General features: G+C 37.0%; 4 protein-coding genes across 4 annotated transcripts; 2 read left to right on the plus strand and 2 right to left on the minus strand.

The window, feature by feature from the left end:
* The first annotated feature begins 402 nt into the window (after nt 1-402).
* Nucleotides 403-7,585, plus strand: LOC136222407 (casein kinase 1-like protein HD16). Its single transcript, XM_066010144.1, has 16 exons — nt 403-1,238; nt 2,178-2,288; nt 2,379-2,452; nt 2,561-2,630; nt 2,737-2,792; nt 2,881-2,952; nt 4,901-4,995; nt 5,091-5,157; nt 5,260-5,389; nt 5,526-5,744; nt 5,833-5,978; nt 6,192-6,366; nt 6,498-6,588; nt 6,670-6,827; nt 6,914-7,102; nt 7,195-7,585. Exons 1-16 carry the CDS (start codon nt 837-839, stop codon nt 7,252-7,254), a joined length of 2,115 nt encoding a protein of 704 aa, XP_065866216.1. The 5' UTR covers nt 403-836; the 3' UTR covers nt 7,255-7,585.
* A 1,136-nt stretch (nt 7,586-8,721) lies between these two features.
* LOC136222411 (uncharacterized) lies at nt 8,722-16,529 on the plus strand. Its single transcript, XM_066010146.1, has 2 exons — nt 8,722-9,112; nt 15,751-16,529. Exons 1-2 carry the CDS (start codon nt 8,767-8,769, stop codon nt 16,293-16,295), a joined length of 891 nt encoding a protein of 296 aa, XP_065866218.1. The 5' UTR covers nt 8,722-8,766; the 3' UTR covers nt 16,296-16,529.
* Nucleotides 16,530-18,692: 2,163 nt separating this feature from the next.
* On the minus strand, nt 18,693-20,245 carry LOC136224190 (protein STRICTOSIDINE SYNTHASE-LIKE 13-like). The gene is made up of 3 exons (XM_066012458.1): nt 19,770-20,245; nt 19,400-19,684; nt 18,693-19,328 (listed from the first exon to the last, which is right to left on the minus strand). The coding sequence occupies exons 1-3, from the start codon at nt 20,120-20,122 to the stop codon at nt 18,761-18,763; spliced, it is 1,206 nt and encodes a 401-aa protein (XP_065868530.1). The 5' UTR covers nt 20,123-20,245; the 3' UTR covers nt 18,693-18,760.
* Nucleotides 20,246-22,543: 2,298 nt separating this feature from the next.
* Nucleotides 22,544-26,416, minus strand: LOC136221676 (protein SAWADEE HOMEODOMAIN HOMOLOG 1). Its single transcript, XM_066009094.1, has 9 exons — nt 26,298-26,416; nt 25,779-25,864; nt 25,634-25,679; nt 25,383-25,545; nt 24,519-24,582; nt 23,702-23,753; nt 23,410-23,553; nt 22,956-23,075; nt 22,544-22,869 (listed from the first exon to the last, which is right to left on the minus strand). Exons 1-9 carry the CDS (start codon nt 26,328-26,330, stop codon nt 22,795-22,797), a joined length of 783 nt encoding a protein of 260 aa, XP_065865166.1. The 5' UTR covers nt 26,331-26,416; the 3' UTR covers nt 22,544-22,794.
* Nucleotides 26,417-26,760: the final 344 nt, after the last annotated feature.

Consider the following 26,760-nt stretch of genomic DNA (forward strand, 5'->3'; position numbering starts at 1 on the left):
AACGCCAGTAAACAACCTTAGACGTATTTAGCCTCTTATATGTCGCTCACTCGTGGATTCTTCAACCAGAATGAGTCACACAAATACCAAAATTTGAGAGAAGGCAATAACGCTTTAATTAACCTGTACAGTATACAGAACCAGATCGAACGGCTAATATCAGAGCATCAAAATACGTTAACATGAGCTGAGGTACACTGGAATATAGTACAGGAAGTTCAATAGTTGGACTAATGCTGCCGTGGGCTAGACCCAAGCCCATTCTGGTAATTTTAACTTCATTCTTCTCTAAATATAAATTCCGTACTCACAAGCAAAATTAAAATTCCCCGTCTCTCAAAAGAGAAATAAAAAATTCCCCTTCAGCCCCTCATCACACCATACATTCCTTCCTCATCAACGGCATATAATAATCTTTGAACCAAATATATTTTACAGAGAGATATTTTTCCATAGTCTATTTTCTCTCTGTAAAGCTTAAGCACCCCATTTTCTCTCTCTACTCTCTAGTCTCTTAGATTGCCTCTATCAGGCGATCCCTAATGCTATAACCTAATTTTCTGGTTTTCTGATTTAGTGCCGTAAAGGTTCGTTATTTTGTTACATTCTTCTTCGCTTGCAGTGCTGAGTTTCTTCTTGACTGCAAGCTTTTTCGGTATTTCTTGTGATCAGCAAAGCACGGTTTAGATTGGGTTCGGCGATTCTTGAGTTTCTGTCCAAAAATTTGGGTTTCTTGCAGGAATTTTCCCTGGGGATTTAGTGTGTGTGTAATTATTTGGGAATTTGTTTGTGAATTATTGAATTTTGTGACGAGAAGTGAAATCAGAGGATGAACGATGCCGGTGCTGCGTAACGGAGCGCGCAGGGGCAAGGGAGCAGCAAAGCAGCAAGCGAATCCAACGGAGCCGGCGGGGGCGATCGCGACAAGGACGCGCAGAAGGCGTGCGGCAGCAGCGGCCGGAGGTGCTGCGCCTAAAAACACTAATACGAACAACAATAACGATAAGGAACAAAGGCTGCCAGTAAATGAAAACGTAGCTCCTGTTGCTGCAGCAGCGGAAGGGGTAGCAGCGCCGGAGAAGCAGCGGGATATTAGGGGCATAGAGGAAAAAGTGGCTGTTGGTGTAGGGGCAGAAAAGGAGGTGGTGGACGAGAAAGCTATGGATGACTATGATAGTGGGGGGAAGAGTATTGATAAAGCCAATGCCGGTGATGACACTGATCCGCTTCCGGAGAAGGTTGTTGGGTTCTAGTTTACATATCTTCTGAGTTCTTTTTTATATATGATTTATGGAAATTGTGCATTTACATGCAATTTATTTTTATTTTATTTTTTACTAGTTGTATGAGTTTATGATATTGGGGTTTGTGTTCGTAACTCTTAAAAATGGATTTTTTGATCGCGGATCTAGTAGGGAATATTTTTATTCTTAGGTTTCCACTTTGTAAAATCTTAAGTATATAATTTCTTGCAATTTTCCGTGTATAGAGTATGTGACTTAAGAATGAGATTCGCTATATTAATGAGTGTAACTTTGTCTTTTCTTGGTTAAAGGATCATAGATGTATTAATTTTCTGCTATTTTAATGAGTGTCAGGATTATCTTTTTTGGCACTTCTATAGTATATGGCTTAGGAGCTAAAGAAAAGCCATTTTAGTTGTTAAGTTACCATAAAGAAGTTCTTTGATGTTTTGTTTTTGTTTACATTTTGAATTTATTGGAAAGCCTTCATTTTTCTTTTTATATAATTTGTTTTCGTTCTCAACTGGCATATCCTAAGCTTTATCAAATGTTTGAGACATTGATCAGTCCTTTAATACCATTGGTTGGTATATACTGAATTGAAGTTCCTAAACTGCATAATTCCACTTCCATCACTTCATTAAGAGTCAATTTCTTAAATCTAATTTCCGAGTACCATTTATGATGCACATACACCATGTGTTTTTTCACATGAAGCTTTTCATGTTGGGTTTTTCTATTTCTTTTTAATCCTTCAGTCTGAGCAAGTGCATGCCTTGTTTTCCTTTTATGGAATTATCCTCTTCACTTATTAATTATTATGTTCCAATGATGTACATTTGTTTGCCTTTTCCTTTCCCCCTCAAGTTACTGAATTGCCAGTCTTTTCTTTTCATAGTTATAAAAGTTTGATTCCTTGTTATGGTGCCACAGGTTCAGATTGGGGGTTCTCCTACATACAAATTAGGAAAAAAGTTAGGCAAAGGTGGCTTTGGTCAAGTCTATGTTGGGCGACGTATTACTCCTGGCCCTGGAGCTGATGAGGTATAGCTGCCACCATGTGTTTGGTTTAATGTATTTCACTCATTTTTCTACTTTATGTTTTATTCACTGTCCGCAAGCTTTATGTTTTAGGTGGCTCTAAAATTTGAGCATAAAAGCAGTAAAGGCTGTAATTATGGACCCCCAAATGAGTGGCAAGTTTACAGGTGAATTTGATTATATTTATCGTTATTGCTTCATGCTAGTAACATTTCCTAGCTCCCTCCACGAGGATAATACTTCTAAAGAAGTGTACTTTTTTGTGACTTGAACAGCATTCTTGGAGGCAGTCATGGCATACCAAAAGTACACCACAAGGGTCGCGAAGGGGACTATTATATCATGGTAGACTATCCTTTATTTGGTGATTCAATATTGTAGGAACTTTTCTTTAACCATTTCTGGGCTCTATAATTGCCGGTTAACGTAAAATCATTATCCTATTATATAGGTTATGGATATGCTGGGGCCAAGTCTGTGGGATGTCTGGAATAATAATTCTCACACGTGAGTCAAATTCTTCTTTTTTCTGCTAACTGTCGTCTACCCTTTCTACATTAGGTTGGTTATATTAACCCATTCTTGTGAATTACAGAATGTCAACTGAAATGGTAGGATGTATTGGCATTGAAGCACTATCAATATTGGAGAAGTTGCACTCTAAAGGGTTAGATTTTTGTTTTTTTCTTTCTATACCCTTTGCTTGGTTGGTGGTTTTTCATGGATGGTATGGTATGGTTACATTCCATAAATACCCATTTTTGGATGGAGGATATTCTTACATGGTATGGTTTTTGTTGGTAATTTAATGGTTATAAAACCATGAATTTGCCCCATTTCTTAACACTCCAAATTGGGGTGTTACATGGTTTTGCATTTTATATTTCCAATTATATCTTTATTACTTCATCATAATTACAATGATGTCTTTTTAGAAGACATTATTCAATCTGCCCTTTAAAATTTAAAAAGAGATAAAAAGTCGGCGTTTCACACGTCTGAAGACAAAATCAGAGGTGGGACCAACTCTTTAATCGGAAAGTTTGGGATTCTTTTTGTGTGTGACGCTCTTTTAGAATGGTTGAAAGTCAGTGCATTCCTCTTTCTCCCAGACAGCCGCGTGCTTCACACTCCTCCTTCCCAAGACTGCAGATGCTTCTTGGCATTTTTTCTCCAGGAGAGTTGCTGGCGAGGCACAATTAGAGAGCTCTAGTGGTTGCAATTCCCTGGCCAATTACAAATTGGTCCCTCTGAGCAACCACTAGAGTTGCTCTTAAGACTCACAATCCATTTAGCTATGTTAGTAATTACTGCTATGGCGATCTCTGATTTGTTCTCCCAACTTTCAAATATGTCCAATCAAATCTAGAAATATAGATAGATGCAAAGAATTTTTCAAAAATTTCAATGGAGATAAATAATAGTAAATACATATTAGAACACATAAAAAATGACAAAACCAAGAGAAAGAAGCATGATTCTCTTTTCTCTCCAAATGCAATTTTCTCTCAACCCCCAAAACACAAATATTTAATATTTGTACCAATTATGCCATCCAAAATTCCATCAATTTTCTAATTCAACCATCCGATTTCACATAAACCTAAGCCAAATCAATGTCCTCGTAAATCTATCTTGCACGGTAGTTTTACCGGTGTGAAGGCGATGGCTGGCACGCTGAGACGATAAGCTTAGAGTTATTCAAAAGTTCATCAACTCACCTCCTTTCAATTTATCCAGTTATTTTATCTTTGATTGGCTGCGTAATTGATGTCTGGTGAGCAAGAAGAATACAGAAAGGCCCCTTGTTGAGATCTCTTGTAAAAGAGCCGATTTGGTAGGATACTCTATTGATTGAATTTCTATTGAGAAAATGAGGTTTGAGGGAGCGGAAATAAGATTTTCCATGGGAAATTGAGAAGAGATGATGATGGAATAAGGGTTGCAGAGTCATTATCGAATATTTTGGAAAATGAAACGCTAGGAAGATATAAAGACAAGAATCAGTTTTAAATAATTTGTTTGTAAGATACACGTAGGGGAGAGAGATGGACAAATATGTTTTTCTAATTTGTTTCTATATATATATTATATAAGTAATAAATTCGATAATCTATTCTCTCTCCTCAGTTTTTACACATCATATGAAAATGCTAACGTGGCAAGCTGAAACTTCTTTCTATGTTTCAGCCTTTAAATATCTTATTAGATAGATATTACCATATCCAATACCATCAAAACAAACACAACATCATTATTAAACCATGATTTTACCTTGTAAAAAAACACAACAAGGTACTCAATAGTCTATTACAATACTTTTCCATACCAAAGCTAACCATATATTACATTATTAACACTCCATCCATCCAATTGAAGTGTTATACACTTTTTCATTTTTGTGGCGGTTTCTATATTATACCCTTAATTATTGGATTAATCTTGTTGTATTGGATTGGGTTGGTTCACTTGAACAAGTTTAAGTGACGATATAAACATATCCGTGGCTTTTTGTTTGATATGCAAATCCTTCAATTTGACATTTTTTTTTTATCATGTTGTATAATGTAACATGATCACAACTCTCAAACTAAAGAAATTTTTTTTTTCTGCAGTTATGTTCATGGAGATGTAAAGCCAGAGAATTTTCTGCTTGGACCTCCAGGATCTCCTGATGAGAAAAAGTTGTTTCTTGTTGATCTTGGATTAGGTAATTCAATGCAGCTGTTTTTGGTTTCCCTTTGACTGCTAGATGTGTTTCAGTGCTTATAACTTATTTATTTTGTGGATCATTTCATGGATCAGCTACCAAGTGGAAAGATACTTCAACTGGTCGCCACTTTGATTATGATCAAAGACCAGATGTTTTTAGGTATTGGTGTTGCTAGAAACAATTATAATTTTTTTGCTTGAGATCATTATATTTCTTTTATAGACTAGTTACTCCTGGGTTGGTATTTTTTAATTTCTACAGAGGTACAGTTCGTTATGCTAGCGTGCATGCCCATTTGGGAAGAGCAGCCAGTAGGAGAGATGATTTAGAATCTCTTGCTTATACTCTCATTTTCCTTCTGCGAGGTCGTCTACCTTGGCAGGGATACCAGGTTGATTCTTTTGCTTAACTTGCAAATAAGTTTGATCCATTATATGGTCATCTTTTCTGGTCACTGTTTTCCTTTATGTACATTTAATATTTGCTTGTATAAGTGTATTATTCTTTTAACGTCGTGGTTTTCTTAGGGTGAGAACAAAGGGTTTCTTGTTTGCAAGAAAAAGATGGCGACATCGCCAGAGGGAATCTGTTGCTTCTGTCCAGCGCCTTTCAAACATTTTGTGGAATATGTAGTGAACTTAAAATATGATGAAATTCCTGATTATGCAAAATGCATTTCCCTTTTAGATGCGGTTATTTGTCCAAGTCTAGTTAACAGGCCACTTAACACAGAAGGTGCTATGGAGGTACATAAGATTGTAGTTTCTTTTTATTCAATAGTGGTTCAAGACTTCAAGTTCATTCATTGAGCCATTGAAATTGTGTTATTTAAAGGTTATCAATGAGAGTCGTAAGAGAAGCCGATTGAATATGGAGGAGGAGGAGGATGATGATGAACAGCCGAAGAAGAAGATTCGTCTTGGCATGGCAGCATCACAGTGGATTAGTGTGTACAATGCACGTAGACCTATGAAGCAAAGGTATAAACCACTTGCATCAAGCCTTTCACTATGAGCTACTTTGTGTTCCAATGGTTGTTTCATTCATACTTTCAGATATAATGTCTTTTTTAAAAAAAATGATGTTCCATGTACTGTATTTAATTTGAAGCATATAGTATTTGAGTTCTGAAATCTTTTGTGAGATGAAGCTCAGAGAAGGCTGAGAATTTTGTTTCATGTGCTTTTTCATAGGTATCACTACAATGTGTCTGATGCAAGGCTTTCCCAGCACATTGAAAAAGGAAATGAGGATGGATTATATATTAGCAGTGTAGCTTCTTCTCAAAATCTATGGGCCCTGATTATGGATGCTGGGACTGGTTTTGGTGCACAAGTTTATGAACTATCACCACATTTTCTTCACAAGGTACATGTTCTTGTTGAAAGAATTTTGTACTTTGGGCACACTTGAAATTTTTTCTTTGGTGGTTCTTTCTGTTGCTCGTAACTTTTGGATGTGTTAATAACAATGTTATTAATTTCTGCCTGGGCATTTAGGAATGGATAATGGACTACTGGGAGAAAAATTATTATATAAGTGCTATTGCTGGAGCTGCCAACGGAAGCTCATTGGTTGTTATGTCTAAAGGTTAGTTTATATTATTGATATATTTGGTTCTAATACGAAACTCTTGGGCGGTTTGACGGACTTTGGTCTATTGGTGTGTAGGTACCATGTATTTACAGCAGTCATATAAAGTTAGTGATTCATTCCCTTATAAATGGATTAACAAAAAATGGAAGGAGGGTTTCCATGTAACTTCAATGGGCACCGCAGGAAATAGATGGGGCGTTGTTATGTCTCGTGGTTCAGGCATTGCAAGCCAGGTCATCCTTTTATGGTGTTTCTTATTAGTAGTATATTCTCATTTATGGATGTGCAGAAACTGATTAGTTTCGGGTATTAATTTCAGGTGGTTGAACTTGATTTCCTTTATCCAAGTGAAGGCATACATCGGAGGTGGGATAAGGGATATCGTATCACAGCAACAGCAGCAACATGGGATCAGGCTGCTTTTGTTCTTAGCATATTCAAAAAGCCGCCTGCAGATGAAACGCAGGAGACACTTCGAACTTCTGCTTTTCCTAGTACTCATGTGAAGGTGTGATATGTGTTTTGATATACTATAGCAACTTTCTAATTGTACCTGAAATGATGTCTAATTTTTTTTTTTTTTTTACATGGGTCTTGCAGGAGAAGTGGGGGAAGAATCTATATCTGGCATCGATATGCTATGGACGGACAGTTTCATGAGTGCTACCTTCCTATCGCTCATCGACAAAATATGCAGGCATAGAGAAATTTTGACAAGGAAAATAGGTTATATTAATTGTAATCTAAGTATAGTGTAGAAGAAGGTAGCTTTTGGTGGTGTCTGTCATTTGTGCAAAAGGTTGGTCCTCCCAAAGGTTCCTTACCTACCTACCTACCTACATCTCAACGCCCAAAGGGAGGTTGGGCGTCTTACCTTTGTACAGTCATTGGATAATTACTCTCAGTAGGATTGTAGAATGAATCTTTGTGATGGTTTTTCTTTTCATTGTTGATATATTGCTGCTGTGATATGTTAGTGATATTTCTTTTATTCCCCGATCTGGATCTGATCTGATCTGATCTGATCTAGAAGCTATACACCTGATGAGGTGAAATACTATCTATGGTTTCTGAAATGTAGCGCTAGTAACATTATATTGCAGATGATTTCAGTCCGGTTATGTTCTGATCCAGAGTTCTGTAACGCTTTTATTGCAGATCATTTCATTTCGGTTGCCTAATTTAGAATTGCTTAAATATATCATTTATGGTGATTTGGATAAAAAGGTGAATAATATATAGATTGTTATCTTTTTATTTTATTAAGAAACTGGATATTAGAGGAAGAAAGATAGGACCAAATCCCCAATCCTTCTCTTCATCTTCTACAATTCCACCATACACATAGTCCATCACCGGTTGCAAACTGAGAAGTCTAGAACAATGTGCAACACGATTTCACTCATGCCAAAGAGATCCGATTACTCCATAAAAAAAAATTCCCAATTCATTCTTAGGCAACCCCTAAAACATTATGGGTGGGCACGGTTCTATTATGATTTTTTTTGAACCTAATCAAATCTATCAATAGTTAAAGCATTGAAACCGAAACTAGTTCATATATACACGTTAACCGTATTAACAATTAACTAAACTGTATATATTTTTTTCAAACCTAAATATAATGGTTAATCAAAACAAGGGTTAACTATATTGCTTTTATCCAAAGCTAAATATTTAAGCAAAAATAATTATTCAATAAACATTAAGTATTCCGAATAGCTAGGTAGCTAGTTATTAAATATGAATAAAAATATAATTTGCACATGATTTTTGAATACCGGTTGGATTCCAGTTAAACCTCAAACCCGTGATCTTTTATTTTTTCCGGTTGTTTGACCGGTCCGGTTGTGACAACCATGCAAATAACACCTAAATGAACTCAAAACGAAAATTTTCAAGAATTAAAGTTCCTTAGAATATTATTAACTCTTCGAATTTTTTATTTTAAAGCCGTCAAATATTGAGTGGCCACTGATGTTAAAAAGTGTAAAGTTCAGTGATCATACCGTTAAAAATTGAAGTTCAGTGGTTATAATGTTAAAATGTGTAAAGTTCAGTGCCCATGGATGTAATTTACCCCTACTGCTTTCTTTCTCTCTTCTATCCCTTCCTCTGCAGCTTATTTAGTCATAAATTTGAAACCCTAGATCTGTACTCCATCATATAGCCATGGTCCAAATGTCTGCTCTAAACCAGAATAAGCCGATTCGGTGGGGCGAGCTCGACGAAGACGATGGTGAGGATTTGGATTTCCTTTTGCCGCCTAAGCAAACAGTTGGTCCTGACGAAAATGGGATCAAGAGGGTCATCGAGTATAAGTTCAATGATGAAGGTAATAAGGTTAAGATTACGACTACGACCCGAGTTCGAAAGCTTGCCAAGGCCCGGTTGAGCAAGAAAGCTGTTGAGCGTAGGAATTGGGCTAAGTTTGGTGATGCCGTCCACGAGGATGTCGGAGCTAGGCTTACTATGGTTTCTACTGAAGAAATCGTTCTCGAGAGACCTAGAGCTCCAGGTATTTCTCTCCTCTATATATTTGTGCGTGAGGTTTTTTTTTTTTTTGGTATGGAATTCTATGTGATGTTGAGTGCCTGTTTGGGCACGAATGATACTAACATGGAGTATAATGCTTGGGTTACTCTGCTGCTTTTAGAATGACTTGAAATTGATTTTTTTCCCCGTATAAATATGGTAGCTGTAGAGATTGTGGAAGAAAATATCATTTTTTTGTGATGGTGATATTGTTCCTTTCCATGAAGAAGTGAATTTTTTTTTTTTTTGTAAATTTCGTTTATTATTTTGTGGTATATACATCTTCTGTAGTCTTAAGTAGCAAGTATAATTAGTTAGTCACTTCATATCATGAAAAATCATGAACTTGTGAAGTTCTTGTAACAATATGATTCTCAGTGATTGTTATTGATGATAAGTTTAGTATTTATACAGAATACAGTTTACTCTAGGTAAACAACTATAGTCAACAAACTAACCTATATTCTAGGCTAGAGATAAGTAACAGAATAAATACAGATAAGTAATAACTAAATACATAGTCTAATACACCCCCGTAGTCGAAAGGTTCGGAGGGCGAACATTGAGGCTATTCCGAAAATCTTCAAATAGTGTCGATGGTAGACCCTTGGTAAAGATGTCAGCAATTTGATAACGAGAAGACACGTGGATGACACGGACTTCTCCTTTGGCAACTCGTTCTCGGACAAAGTGAATGTCCATTTCCACATGTTTGGTGCGATGGTGCTGAACCGGGTTGCCTGTCAAATATACGGCGCTGATGTTGTCACAGTACACTAGTGAAGATTTCTGAATTGGGCAGCCAAGTTCCAACAACAGGTTTCGGATCCAGCATGTCTCAGACACGACGTTGGCAACGCCGCGATATTCGGCTTCTGCGCTGGAGCGGGACAGCGTTGGCTGTCTTTTTGCGGACCATGATATGAGATTGTCTCCTAGAAATACACAGTAGCCTGATGTTGATCGGCGAGTGTCGGGACAGCCTGCCCAATCGGCATCCGTATATGATATCAATTGACTGAGAGGAGATGCTAGAAGTGTGAGGCCGAACTCAATAGTTCCTTTAACATACCGGAGGATGCGTTTAAGGGCAGCCATGTGTGTTGTTTTGGGATTGTGCATGAATAGGCATACCTGCTGAACCGCATATGAGATGTCAGGTCGGGTAAGAGTGAGGTACTGAAGTGCACCAGCCAATCTTCTGTATTCAGTTGGGTCATGATAAGCAGAACCAGAAGAGATACTGAGCTTTTGCTTGGTGTCCACTGGAGTGGTAGCCGGATTGCACGAGCTGAGTCCGGCTTTTGCAATGATGTCGGAAGCATACTTTCGCTGAGAAAGGAAAAGAGAGCCTGGAGAGTGAGTTACTGATATTCCCAAAAAATAATGCAGAGGACCCAAGTCTTTCATTGCAAATTCGGAACTCAATTGGGACATTATGGAAGCCTGAAGTGTGTCAGACGAGGTTATTAACACTATATCATCAACATACAGAAGAAGATAAGCTGTGTCCGAGCCTTGTTTGTAAACAAAAAGTGAGATGTCAGATATGCTATTGGAGAACCCAATTTTGAGAACAAAGTTAGCAAAACGCTGATACCAGGCCCGAGGTGCCTGTTTGAGGCCGTATAATGATTTCTGTAGCAGGCAGACATGATCAGGATACCTGGAATCCCGGAAACCCAATGGTTGATGCATGTATATTGTTTCATGAAGATCCCCATGCAAGAAAGCATTTTTGACGTCTAATTGCAGAATTTTCCAATTTTTAGACAACGCTATGCTGAGGACAGCACGAATAGTGGCTGGTTTAACCACAGGGCTAAATGTTTCACCACAATCAATCCTTGGCAGCTGTCCTGAACCATTTCCAACCAATCTTGCTTTATATCTCTCAAAGGAGCCATCTGACTTTGTTTTGTGCCTGAAAATCCACCAACTACGAATAATGTTAGCACATTTTGGACGGGGTACAAGTACCCACGTCTTATTTTGAATAAGAGCCTCAAATTCATCAGTCATGGCTTGTATCCAGTTTGGATCACTTAATGCAAGAGCGGGTGATTTTGGAATAGGAGATATGGGAGATTGGGTTAAGACAGAGAGATTTAGCATGCGACGGGGTTTGTGGATTCCATGTTGGGCTCTTGTTGTCATTTTGTGAGTAGTAGGAACCTGTAATTGAGGAGAGATGACAGGATTATCAGAAGATGTTTGTGGTGCAGTGGAGGAGGATGGGGAAGGTGAGACTGACTCGAAGGATTCTGTTTGCGCTGTGCGCACGGACGATGGTGCGGCTGGACTGATATTGCGCGACGAGACCGGAGATGACATTGACGGACTGATTAAATTCGACGGGACAGCAGAGGATACAGACTGATTAATGGGAGTGGACTTAGAGACAGACGACGCGGATTGATTCGACACGACAGGGGACGACGACGCTGATTGGTTTGACACGATAGGAGACGATACGATTGACTCGGGGCTGACAGAATTTCGAGAATGAATAGCAGGTAGAAAATTGTTGTCCGACGCGGAATGAATTGGAGGGGAGGGATCGCGATTTTGAGGCGCGGTAGAAAACGGAAGTGTGGATTCGTCAAATACAACATGTCGGGAGATTATGATTTTGTTCTTAGACAAGTCCAGACACTTATAGCCTCTATGATTAGATGGATAGCCTAAGAATACACATGGATGAGAACGAGATTCAAGCTTATGTCGTGTTTGGGATGGAATTAGAGGGAAGCAAAGGCATCCGAAGACGCGCAGGTGGGAGTATGTAGGTTCCTGGTGATATAGAATTTTGGTTGGTGATTGATATCCTAGAACCTTGTGAGGATATATATTTAGAAGATAGGTTGCTAATTCGAGGGCATGGTGCCAGAATTTAAGTGGAATGGAGGCATGATGCATGACTGTTCTAATCAGATTATTAATGGTGCGAATGGTGCGTTCTGATTTTCCATTTTGAGGTGAGGTGTACGGACATGAGAACCGGAATTGCATGCCGTTAGTTTGACAAAATTGTTTGAAAGAATTATTATTGAATTCACCCCCATTGTCACACTGAAAAACTTTAATTTCTCTTTCAAACTGAGTTCTGACATATGACCGAAAGATAAGAAAAACGGAATATACTTGTGATTTGTGAGCTAACGGAAAGGTCCATAGAAAATTAGTGTAAGAATCGAGAAATAGAACATAAAAACGATGACCACCCGAGCTAAGAACGGGTGATGTCCAGATATCACTATGAATTAAATCGAATGGCATACAAGCAAAATTGTTCGAGGACTGAAAAGGTAATTTTACTTGTTTTCCATTAATACATGAAGAACAAACAGAAGAATCCTTAACTTTATTACAAGAAATTAAATTCTTATTGACCAGGGCGTTCAAAACAGGAGGCCCTGGATGACCTAATCTATGATGCCAAACGGCGGAAGATAAAGCAGTAAAAGCAGAGTGAGACGACGATGAATTGGGGAAGCTAGAGGTGACTGGATATAGATTGCCGGAGCTTTTACATCTCATGATAATATTGCCCGTCCGTAAATCCTTCACAGAAAAACCGAAAGGATCAAATTCCACAGAAACTTGGTTATCTTTAGTAAATTGACGGACAGAAATAAGATTTTTGATAAGATGAGGTGCATGCAAGACATTGGTTAACTTTAAAGGGTGATGTTTAGAAGCTAAAGTTGCATTACCAGATCCACAAACAGGCATACAATGACCATTACCGACAATTATGGTTTCATTGAGACTCGAATTAAAATAAGAAGTGAGTGTACCTTTGTCGGCTGTCATGTGTGATGTAGCTCCTGTGTCCATGTGCCACTGATCAGAAGGTGGAGTTAGTGTCATGGTGTGCATAGCTTCAGCAATATCTGTAGGCACATATGATGGTGATTCCATATGGAGGTGTGCTTGTTGCATGTGAGGACGTGGTCCTAGAATACCAGACTGAGACGGTTGCCTGCCTGATGTGGGATAGGGGCAAGGAGGAGATGCCCATGATTGCGGCGGTGCCCAAGGGTAAGTATATCCCCAAGGAGGAATAGCAGCAGGGCGATAGTGCGGTGGCTGAGATGATCGGTGGTGGTGTCTGCCGCCTCTACCGCGATAGGGACGGCCACCGTGTCTGCCGCCGCGGTACGAGGAGGAGCCGCGATATTGCGCAGGTCGGGAAGACTGGTGTTGCGGCGGCGGAACAGTAGTGTCACCAGACGACATAGTTAATGCAACAGGTTCGGACGGAGGGAGATTCTTACGGGCACGAGCAGTTTCCTCCAGAATCAGCATGGATCGAGCTCTCTGAAAAGTGGGAAGGGGATCCCCATGTCTAATTTGAGTGCCGACAGTATCATACGCGTCAGTCAGACCGGATATAAGCTGTAACACCATCTGATCATTGGTAACCGGGCAATCCACATTTGATAATTGATCAGATAGGGATTTGAGGTGCTGACAGTATGTGGAGATATCAGAATAGTCACTGAGTTTGGTTTTGGAGAACTCTTGTTGAAGAAATAGAGCCAAATTTTTGTTGTTTGAGAAAATCTCCTGAAGACGGCTCCAGGCCCTGGCGGCTGTGGAGTCGGCTACAATAATAGTATGTAGAAGGTCAAGGGAGATGGTGCTATAGATCCATTGAAGAACAACAGCATCAATACGAGTCCAGAGAGCAGGATTGGATTGTTTGAGAGTATTAGCGGAAGGGTCTGTGGGTGAGGGAGGAAGTATGTGGTCCAGGACCTCAAATACCGTGGCATGGAGTTTGAATAGAGCCGCCCAAGTAGGGTAATGTCCCTTTTCTATGTCGAGGGTTATTTTGATGAAGGTGGATATGTTTGATACGGTGAGGGAGGGATGGTGATTAGGGTTTGTGTCTGTGGTGCTAAGGTTGGAGTTTGTGCTGTTGAGGTTCGAGTTTGTGTTTGGTGGGGTTCCGGCGGTGGAGTTTACCGTGTTGGTACTCATGATCGGCGATGGGAGGAGAGGGATGGTGTTTCGGTTTGGCTGGATCGGTGGAGATGGTGGCCGGAATCTGGGACGGCGGCGGCGGCCGTATATTGGAGAAGAGAGATAGTTTTTCGGTGAAGGCAGGAGAGAGGGAGAGGATTAGGGTTAGGTTTAGGTCTCTGATACCATGTAACAATATGATTCTCAGTGATTGTTATTGATGATAAGTTTAGTATTTATACAGAATACAGTTTACTCTAGGTAAACAACTATAGTCAACAAACTAACCTATATTCTAGGCTAGAGATAAGTAACAGAATAAATACAGATAAGTAATAACTAAATACATAGTCTAATAGTTCTTGTATAGATCACATCATATGTTAATTTGTTTTATGTAGAATACATTTGCTTGTATTGTTTGAGTTACCCTTCAGTTTCGTAAATGTGTTTTCTATAGATAACATTTGCCTGTATTTTTAAATGTGTTTCTATAGGTTATGGTGGCCAATTAGCCAGTCACATATTAGCCTTGTGCGGCTGTTATTTTATGTGAATGGTCAGTAAGCTCACCAAAAGCATCTGTCGATGGCTTATAATTGTGAAAAACAGGTTTTATTTCACTTTTAAACCATCAACTACACTCATAAATTAATGTAATTGATTTCATAAGGTTGTTAATTGGAATCCTAGTGCAATTAATATGTAGCTGACTGTTGTATCTTTATAATTATTTGTGTCAGTACTCACATATTTATGTGGGAATGGTGGTTAATTAGCCGGTCACATATTGCCTTGAGGCAATTCTTTTATGTGAATGGTCAGTAAGCTCACCAAAAGTAGCAGTATGTTGAGGGCCTTCCTTGATGAGCTAGAAATTGGGTTTGTCATTTGGGTCATCAGCAACATATTTAATCTGTTGAGACTTCTATTAGGATGTGCTTTCCTTTATCTAGTTTAGTGGTCAATTAGGCAATTACATATTGCCTTGTGGCCGTTGTAAGATGTGGATGCTCAGTAAGTCACCAAAAGTAACATTTTGTTGGTGGCATTCAGTGGTGAACAAATACTTTATTTTTCGCCTTTGTATTGTAGGATCAGCTACATTTGCAACATCTGCAGTGTATCATCAGGATCTACATATCTTACTTGGCTATGGTGATTGGTGACTGACTCATGCTTGCTAGTAGTAGGATTATGTTGATTACATTTAGTTACGAGCATGAGTTATTGTTTCACTTTCAGTCAAATAACGGTGTCGTTGCTTTCGAGGTGTTTGCTAAATGGCTTGGTGTTATAAATTTGCTTTTAGGGAGTCTTGTGTTTTTCTTTTCAGTGCACGTCTTGTTTCACTTTTTTCTTGATTTATTTGTCAACTATTTTAGGTCCGAATTACAATGCTATATTGCTAAATGTTTTTTCTTACCTTGATGACATAAAACTAGAGTACTGTCTTTTTCATTGTTAATTTATACAATGCTGGTGCTTATTCTACCGAGTTATTTGCTTCTCTTATTATTCAAATGTTTTAGTTCTTGTATTTGCTATTTTCTAACTCTTGCCAAGCCTCTGATCTTGGATAAATTTTTATTACTATGGTTTAATTTCTTTTTGTGGTTGTTTAAATTTCAAATATTGGCATGACAACAGGAACAAAAGGGGAAGAAACCAAGTTACCGGGAGATAGCTTGTCGCAGTTAGCTAAACCTGGAGCCGTTCTTATGGTGTGCAGAATTTGTGGTAAGAAAGGTGACCATTGGACATCACGATGCCCCTATAAGGATCTTGCTCCCCCGCCTGAATCCTTTTCTGATAAACCGACTGCATCTGAAACTGCTGGTGCTGTTTCTGGAGTAACCAAGGGTGGTACTTATGTGCCACCAAGCAAGAGAGAAGGTGTTGGGGAGAAGCCTGTTGGATCAGATATGAGACGCAGAAACGAAGAGAACTCAGTTCGTGTTACCAATTTGTCAGAGGACACCAGGGAGCCTGACTTGCTTGAACTATTCCGCACTTTTGGTCCTGTGAGTCGTGTATATGTTGCTATTGATCAGAAAACTGGCATCAGCAGGGGTTTTGGTTTTGTGAACTTTGTAAACAAGGACGAGGCAGAGAGAGCGATCAACAAGCTTAATGGGTATGGGTACGACAATTTAATTCTTCGAGTTGAATGGGCTACACCCAGATCTAACTAGATTGATGTCGTTGCCATCAAATGTTGGTTAGTGAACACAGATCCTGGTGCAGCGAGGACAGGGGTTTCCGCGTTATCCCTGTGAGCTATTTGTTTGTTATTAAGCTGATACGAAGTTTTGAATCTGATGATATTGTTATTGGTTGGTTATTGTTATTGCTTATCATAACTATTGTCACAATGGGCATATTTTTTGAAGGCTCAGATATATATATTATATTGATCATTTTGAGCATTATTATGGATTATGATGAAAATCAGTATGAGAAATACTGATTGAAAAAGAACCTTATGAAAATAGTATAAACTAGATTGAAAATTGTATAAATAATACTTCAAAAAAAGAATAAAACAACTCCAGATATAATAAAATCAAAATGAAAATGAGAATTTATGAGTTTCAAATCATTTAAGGCTTCTCAGATGTAACATTAGCATATTCTGAACTTAAGTCCTTTTTCTGGACATGCTTTGGTTTTTCTTAAAAGACTTGTACGTTAGTTAATTTCTCTCAAAGAGTCATTTGTCTTGTCTAGTATACTAATCCTTAGGTGAAAGTACGGGTAAATTACATATGTGGTGTACAACATTTATCCTAAATCACACTTTGGTGTACAACCAAAATTTTGTCACATTAAACTGTACAATCTTCATGTGACCTCCCACTAAAGTGTACAGTCGGTTTTTGTGACCGGTCAACGCTGGTCAACTATGCCACGTCAGCATTTTTTATTGTAGAATTAAAAAAAGTGGAACCCACTTTTTATGAAATGATTAATATAACCTAATTCCTTATAAAATTACTAAAATACCCTCATCTTCTTCCTTCAACCCCTTCTCCCATCTCTCTCTACATCTTCTCTCTCTCCTCTTTCTGCCATTTCTCTCTCTCTACTAAAATCCCTCAGGTTGAGCTGTTGAACTTCAACTCCGTACTGCTTGCTGACCATACATCCAAAAATGTATACATTTTGTATTTACAAATAATAAAAAAACAATAAATATTATTACTTTTTTGGGGTATTATCCATTTTTAGAAATTAGTGACAGCATTGCATACAGCACAACATACAGATGTTGCTCCAACTGGGTAAACTAAGAGGTTTCTACATCCTGAACATACAAGCTGCCTTTGTGAACCTACACTTTCAAACACAATCCTCTTCTTCATCTTTTTCTTCTTCAATTTTTTTACAATTCTCTACTTTTATCAGTGCTCCATTTTGTATGAACAATTTGGAAACTACATAGCAAACAGTACCTACAGAACAAACCTTCAACACACTCTTCTCCTCCCTCAATTCCAACACTTCAATCACCTACGGTTTCTACAATCTCTCCGCCGGTCAAACCTCCTATGACAAAGTCACCGCAATTTCTCTATGCAGAGGCGACATTTCGCCGGAGGATTGCCGAGGCTGCATCGGAAACTCCACTTGTGAAATCCTCGAAGTTTGTCCGAATCAGAAAGAGGCAATCGGATTCTACGAAAGATGCTCTATACGATTCTCCAACAGATCAATTTCCGATGTAATGGAGACGCAGCCGACGGTTCATATGGCGAATGCAGCAAACGTTAGTGATGTGAATCAGTTCAATCTGGCGCTGCAAATGCTGTTAAGTCAACTTCAGAGTAGGGCGGCGGATTGTGTTGTTGCTGCTGTTCGAGATATTCCATTTTGTTGCGCCGGAAGATTGGGTGCGAGAGTGACGAAGCCGAGTTGCAATATCAGATATGAGACTCATCGATTTTACCAGCCAGCGCTGGATAAAGCTCAATCATTCACGCCAGATCCGGCGATGGCTCCTAATTTCAGGTTCGGCGTTTTCACTTAACAGGCAGTGGTGAAGACGGAAGAGGCGGAAGTGAAGACGATGGAAGCGGTAGAGGCAGAAGTGGTGAAGACGATGGAAGAGGAGAGAGAGATCGGGGTGAGAAAAGATGAAATTAATAGGAAAGAAAAATAAAAAATAAAAGAAAATATAATATAATTGAGGGTAAATTAGTTATTTAATATTAGGTGGATCCATTGTTATTTTTTAGGAGGTTAAAAATGATGAGATGGCGTGTTGATCAGGCGTTGACCGGTTAAAATTACCGGATGTACATTTTAGTGGGAGGTCACCAAAAGGTTGTACACCACGTATGTAATTTACCCGTGAAAGTACACAATTTTTCTTGAAGTTAACAAGTTCAAAAATCTTAATTTATATTGTATCCGTTTCGTGAAGACCTTTTATATCTATTTAATATAATAATTAGTATATGATTAACTTTTTTTTTTATTTTCACCTAAGCATTAAATTATTTTTTTAATTTTTAAATGTACTTTTCGCATTAGAAAATTAAAATGCTTTCCGTGCATTGCATGTGTATTCATACTAGTAGAAGTAAAAAAGAGAAAGTGAATTAATAATGATAGTGTTACAGAAGGGATTATTAATGAAGGGGAGGGGAGGGGGTAATTAAGGATAAGGAAGAGTAGCAATGTGATTATGAGCGACGGTACCAATCCACAACTTACCTTTGACTTGTCTAACTTCACTTACTAATTTCATAACAAGTCCCTTAGGATCTTCAAGAACTTGCAAGATATCTCCATTGTCATTGAAGAGTGAAATAACAGTGTACATTCTCATCCCCATAGCTCTTGCTAAGAAGCTCATTCGGATGGGAAGACGGAAGTAAAAGCTCTTAATCCATGGATTGTGTGTAAGTATTTCCTGTGCTGGAGTTCTGCAACAATCTATTGCTACCCAGAATTCTCCTTTCTCATTTGATCTTATGTTGTCTGGAAAACCTGGTAGGTTTGCAACTAGTTGTAAAGTTCCAGTCTTTGGACCCTCAAGCCAGTATTTCATTATTCTGCAATTTGTGGTCTCAGTGAAGACAAGGAAAGATTGATCCTTGGAGAGTTGGACTCCATTTGGGAATGCTAAACCATCTAATACTATATGAGTTGTTTTAGTAGGTGGATCATATCTAAGAAGCCTACCTGTTGCTTCTCCTTCCAAAAGAATAAAGAAATGATTCCTGAAAAAACAAAATGGAATTAGATGGATGGATATATTTGATATATATTGTGAAAGTAATTAGGTACGTACATTCTATCATATCTTTGACTAGTGTCTGTAAAAAAGATAGATCCATTGTTATGAATGTCTAGATCATTGGCAAAGAGTATTGGGTGACCATTTGCATGATTTGCCAAAGGAGTTGCAACTCCTCCTTGTGGTCCTACTACTAATATACCATAATATGCGTCTGCTATGTATAGATTTCCACTCTTTTTATCAAATCTTAACCCAAGTGGTCTTCCACACTTGTTCTCGTGTTTCCATTGCTTTGCTGTTGTTGACTCTACACCTCTAGCGCAACTCTTCTCTGACCTTTCATCACAACACAATACAACCATATCTTAATTAACTTAACATTGGATAACAAGAAAACTTAATAAGAAATGTAAAAACTAACCAGTTTGTAGTAACCACTGCGAAGGTTTCCCAGCCCACACCTTCCCCCATCCATCTAACTATGCGTCCGTCGGCTAGTCCCGCGTAAGGACCACGACCTAAGCTATCAAACTCCAAAGATTCAGGACCAAAAACTTCATCCACAAACTCCAACGTTCCATTACTAAGACGGCCCATAGGGTCTCTTGGCCAATTCTCCATCACTTGCTTGTAAGGTGCAATGTCATGTTTCACTGGCTTGAACTCATGCCCACCTAATGGACCAATTTTAAAAGGATCTATTACAACTATGCCTAAAGCTAATGAAATCAATACCAAAACAGGAATACCCTCTAAGCTTCTTTTCTTCTCCATTCAATCTTTCTTAGATAGAATAGAATAATTAATGAGATAGATATTGGCAACTTAATCTAGCTCATATTAATGGTGATGGTGAGAAAATGCATGCATGTTTTGTGATTTGAATTAGGTTATCCTTTGTTAGCATTCTCTCTTGCGTGAACCTTTTTCTTATTCTTATGACTCACCACAATTATTTATATCATTTTTATGCTTTATGCCTTTTTCTTTCTCCAACTTTTCACCACCATTTCATCAAATTTATCAAAACCACCAACTTTTCACCATCATTTCATTAAATTTATCAAATTTAATCACAAACATCATTTTATCAAATTCTTTTTATCTTTATTCTTTCTCCGACTTAATTAAATATACACAACGGCTCATTCCCACTCCCTCACATTCCATCCACTGTTATTGAGAATGTTCCTCAACTGCTACTTCTATAATCATTCTCACAACTATTTCGAATTGAAACTTCTATACAAACTAACGTGATGCATTAATTTTTTTTTTATTGTTTTAGGTGTGGAGTTTCTAGAATATATAAAAAAATATTTAATATTTTAACATAATTAGAATAAAATTTTTAAGAAAATGTGAATAAAAAAATACGGTAAAATGAATGGTCAGTATAAAAAATACATGCATACTAATATTAATACAATACATGATTTATCAATTGCTTTAATTTAATTTATGGGCGGACAATTTTGTATACTATTTCTGGAAAGCATTACACTGAGCTTTTATACAATTTTATAGCATTTGAGGTGGATTGAATTCTTCTATGTCATATTTGAGCTATTGGTTAATTTATTTTTTTCATTGATCATTTAATTTTTAAATGGATACATTAAACTTTTAACTTTTCTTTTTTTGAAGAAAAACTTTTAATTTTGATCAATTGTTTTTTTAACATATTAACTCCTAAATTTTTGAAGTAAGCCCTGTATTTTAAATGGATAAACTGACCTTGATCAATTACTATTGGGATAAAGTACAAAATTACTCTTAATGTTTATCGTCAAGAGTAATTTTATTCCTAACATTGACAGTCAAAACTAATTTTACTTCTAACGTCGATAAGTTGGATCAATTAGAGAAATAATTCACCAAATTATCTTATTGGTCATGAATCTTGTCATCTACACTTTCTATGCGCGTCATTTTTTATCGGTAATTAGTAACAGATCACAAACATATGATTATACGTGAAAAAAATTTAAAAAACATACTATATTTTGTGCGAGTTAGATAAAAAAAAATTTCAAAAATTTCAATGAATTTAAGAATATTAATCTCCAATTCTATTATTAAATCCCAAAAAATATGAAATATTTTTTTAAAACAATAGTTATGTAATTGGTGCAGAATAATGAACAAAAATCTATGTTTTATAATGATATATGAAATTGATCCAACTTGCCAATATTATGGATAAAATTGCTCTAACAATCAACATTAGAAGTAAAATTGCACCATTTTATACGCTAAGGGTTGTTAGAGGTAAAATTGTACAATTTTATACGCCAACGATAAAATTACTCCAGACTGTAAACATTAGGGATATTTTTACAACTTATCCCATTACTATTTTAACATATATGATGCCCATGCATGTCAGATGTGTGATAGGCTAGAAAACTCTATTAAAAAATATGGGTTAAGGTTACCCCTAACGTTTTGGGTCAGGAGCAATTTTATCCCTAACGTCTAAAATGGTGCAATTTTGTCCCTAACGTTTGTAGCAAGAGCAATTTTACCCCTAACATTGATAATTTGGGTCAGTTTCAGACACTATTATAAAACACAGATATTTTTGTTCATTAGTTTACACCAATTGTATATCAATTCATTCTTAAAAAAAAGGATTTCATCTTTTGTAATTTAATAATAGAATTGGAGATTAATATTTATAAATTCGGTGAATTTTTTGAATTTTTTATCTAATTCGTACAAAAGACAGTATATTTTTTTTTTCACATCCCAGCATATGTTTATGATTTGTTACTGATAAAATGACGCACATGTGACGTGTAGATGATAAGATTCATGACCAAGAAGACAGTTTGATGAATTATTTCTGAAATTGATCCAATATATCAACGTTAGGAGTAAAATTGCTCTTGGCTACAAACGTTAGGGGTAAAATTGCACCATTTTAGACGTTAGGGGTAAAATTGCTCATGACCCAAAACGTTAGGGGTATTTTTGCACCTTAACCCAAAAAATATTAAAGGCTTAATGTGTTAAAAAAATAATTCATATAAACGGTGAAAGGCTTAATCAATACAAATTAAATTGTATATTTTTCCAGAGTATATGTTATTTGATTACTTAGCCGTAGTTGGAATTAATAGTTTCTCCCAAATGAGGAGGCTATCTAGATGTTCGTTTTTCATTAATGAAAAGCAGCTTAAAATCAATCTTGCTGTATTCAATTCCTTCTCTTGAGTATTTTTCCTAAGCAATATTTTTTAAGAAATTTTGTAAGTATAAAGAGCTTTCTAATTTAATCCATTTCTGCAAATAATTACCTAATAGAAATTATCCTTCGCCGAAAGTTTCACAACTTTTAGTATGCAATACATAAAGAGAGCTGAAGGATTGCCAATTATGATCGGCTATTCGGGCATGCACAACCAGAAAATTTGCAGTTTGACATTAGGAGATTGATGATTTTAGTTTGAGGTAATCTTCTCAGGATGATCAGAAGCCGTCGGTCTGCGACATATCCTTGGCAACAAAACATATTCCTGTTGTTGCAGATGATAATAGAGTCAAACAAGCTTGTAATTTAACAGGGTCAATGCTCGAAATATAATTATTTTCGTGGATTTACCTCAGCATCATCATACTCAAACCGAACCATAAATCTGCACGTGCATTCTGTTGTTTCATGTTGTCGCCTTTGGATTCCTATTATGTGAGCATCAGAGTAAAGAGCATGGTCTTGGCCTTCCTGTGAACCATAAATCAGTATACTGAATACTACAAAATGAAAAACTTGAAGGATGGGAGAAGTCTGGACAAATTGCACCGGCAAGCACTTGATATATGTAACAGACAGAAGGATCAACACGAAAACATAACTGAAAAAGAGTAATTGAATGAGTCTAAAATGAACAATCGTGGTCTTATCGGACTGATTGAATGGAGCAGCTATAATTTGTCTTCAATTTTATTTTATATCAGTTTTGAGCACCAAGAACAGTCTCCAAAATCACTAATTGCTTCCAAGTCAGCAGGCTTTTGAGCGTCTTGTCTTAAAACAGTTATGAGAATAGAAAATTTACCCGAAAGCACAGTATGAGGTCCCCAATTTTCACTTTGTGACATTCTTGAGGTTCTAAAGGAATAGATCGTTCTCGCACTGCTGTTTTCACATTCACCCACTCATCATGTGTGTTAGCAAATCCAACAAATCTTACACGGGCTTCCTGCAATGCAGAAATATTCAAAGATTTATCAGGTTCAACAGACTATCGATATCACAAACAACTACATTTAATCCTTTGTTGCAAGAAGAATCGAATAGTATTTAAAACAATTCGGTAGACGCGAAATATATTTGATGGAATATCTTACAAGTTCACCAGTATGAAGGACTCTGTAGTTGAGAAAAGAAGCAACATCATACCTGGAATACATATTTCAGTAAAAGAGATGGTAAGTATTACCTGCTTGTAAATTTTAAACTAAATATTTATCTTGCTGGATACCAAACAGGCGAACACATTCTATATTGAGCTGAAAGCACTGAAATGAAGCTTGTAATCTATTATACTAGAACAAACAGATCTCTTCCTTTATAAGAGATTTCATGCATATTCTTGTTCCTCTTCTATTTATTTCTTCTTCCCTCTTCTACTAGCTGATTCCCGTCATACAAATGATCTGTTCGTAGTTTTTTCAGGCAAACTTGTTTCATTACTTTTTCATTAAATTGCCCGGTAGCATGATTTTTTATGAATAAAATAATACTAAGTACAAAATACACTCCTATATAGAAGCATTATGCACCATAAAAACCAAACATATAATCAAATTAAAGGGAAAAACAAATTGACAATTTTCTTCTGCTCACCTCCTACCCCAGCGCACGGTAGAAATTTCTTACTTTTTTTTTTTTTTAAGGAAAGGCAGGTAAAAGGGTTGGATTTTAAGGGCCTAGTTTTGTAGCCTACAACCTATTCCTACTTTCAACAACATAGTACTTTTCAAAATTGATGCTTTTTGTTACTCTCTCATATTCCCCTTCCCATCTTGTGCAGAGTAAAAAATAGACCTTTAAGCAAACAGTCCAAAGGCATTTGAAAGATGCATTTATGCCTTATAAATATATATAGGTCGGTATTCCGGATAAAAGCTTTGCATTTCGTTATTAGCTATAGCATATTCTCACCACGCCTCATCTCTCCATGATTTTGCTTCGAAAGATAAATCTGATAGATCAGTGACCTTCCCACCTGTAAAGGGACAATAATTTGCATTTGCTAAGCCATAAATGTATTTGGAAACGATCTTTCTTACACAATATTATAACTGCATTTTGAAACAGTCATGTCAATTTTGACAATTCCAATTCTAACACTAAGATAATGCAGGCAAAATCATAGTAGTCGAACTGAAATATTTTGCAGGACACAACACAAGTACAATAGATATGTAAAGTAAACCTTAGAATCTTTGAAACATGTTGAAGTAGTTTCATGAACGTCCATTGTCAATGACAGGTGAAAACAAGAGAGATTGATTGAAAGACCTGGCTTAACTAAGAAACAACATCCTAGAGTGCCTAGAGGAAAATGGGAAGAGGGCAAATCCAGATAGAAGACAAATGTAGATGAAAATTAAAGGCCTGATACTTTAGAAATTGTCTTAAAGAAGAAAAACATAATATCGACAGAATAGCTGGTTCAAAATGGAAACCTCGCCCACCACCAGAATAATTAGCTGCATTTGCACCACTGAAGGAAACACATGATCTAAAACTTCCTATATTGGAAGCAAGATCTAGCCTCCTAATGAGTTTGGGTAAATGATAATGACGGGTAAACCACTCGAGGTCATTTGAACAAGAAGTCGATATTCAATTCTTAACTTGGTAGTTAGCAATGGCGAATAATATATTTTCTCTAGAGGATAAGGTAATTGTTTTAATAATTACTATAAAGAATGCTAATGTATATGCCTAAAAGTTAAATTACATGGAAAGAGCATTAAACAGACTGTATAATAAAATTAAAAAGAGTGTTCTCGTGCTAACCTTTGGATTTGCCAGGTGTTTCAGGTGGATGGTTTAAACAACTTTCATTAGAAAGACCGAGCAATAGTTCCAGACCCAAAGGAGAAAGATTCAAACTAGCTTGTTTCTCCTTAAGTTTTTCTCCTTGTTTCTCCTTATGTTTCTCCTGAAACCAACTTTGCACCTACAACAAAAGAAAAACAAGATAGAAGTTAGGGAACAATCCCTTTTAGAGCAGAAATTTCTCAGACATCAAAAGAAAAAAGAAAAACCTGTTCCCATGCTATTGCTGGCTTTCCAGTGCGTTTTGCAGAAAAACTGAAGCAGATACAGTCATATATAAGTTATATTTGTTCTATAAAAATAAATTACATGTATGAGAATCAAATTTGAGGCAGCAGTAGCAAAGGTTTTCACCTAAAACTGCTAGCAAGCCTCTGGCAGAACTCTGCATTTAATGACTCTTCTCCTATGTCCTTATATGTATTCTCCAATTCCACAAGCTTTCAGCAAATGCAAAAATATAAGCGAGTCAGGCAGATAACATAATGTACTTTCTTTGTTAATGAACAATGCTATAACACAAACAATTTTACTTAGAAAACGTCAAAGACAACAAATAGGGGATACCTAATAATCTTCGATTCTCTGTATTAATAATTAGTAATTGTCAGTCAATTGAGAAAGATAGATGAACACAATATAGAAGATTAGCAGTACCTAAGAATTAGTTAATGAGAAACCCCTCATGCCAAATAGCTAGTAGAATCAAATAAAATGATATGAATCGAAACCCTTTATAGAGAAACCGTGAAGAGACGAAGAACTTAAGCAAGGATTCGAAGGTGGAGGGCCTAAATTCGAAGCAGAGAGAAGTGTTGAAAGAAAATATTATACATGAAGGAAATGGAGAAGAGGATTGAAGTTTAATTGTACCTCTGCAAGTGTGAATTCAGGTAGAGAATCCATTAATGGTGGTGATGTGTGCTGCGACTGTTACAGGGCTTTTTGGTGTTTATGTAAAGAGAGAGAGGCCTATGAGTGGGGTCTCTTATGCCACCTAATGATGCAATAGACTTTTCCTTTAGAAAGAAATATAATTGGCTTAATACATCATTTGCCCCTGAACTTGTCCAAAAAGCTTGATTGACCCCCTAAACTTTCAAAGTGTTCCGATAACTCTTTGAACTTGTAAAAAATATTCAGTTAGCCCTCTAAACTTGCATAAAACGTAATCAATTCATCACTCGGTCGTAAAAAAGTAAGTTAAATGTGGAAGATATATTTCACGTATCTTAAAATGTTATTGCATAATTAAAAAATAGATTAAAAAGGAAGTTATTGCTTGCTCAACTATACAACTTGTCTTCTCTAATGAGAAGAAAATGAATTATGAGAT

The sequence above is a fragment of the Euphorbia lathyris genome, chromosome 3, assembly GCF_963576675.1.
Source record: "Euphorbia lathyris chromosome 3, ddEupLath1.1, whole genome shotgun sequence".
In the NCBI taxonomy this organism is placed as follows: Eukaryota; Viridiplantae; Streptophyta; class Magnoliopsida; order Malpighiales; family Euphorbiaceae; genus Euphorbia; species Euphorbia lathyris.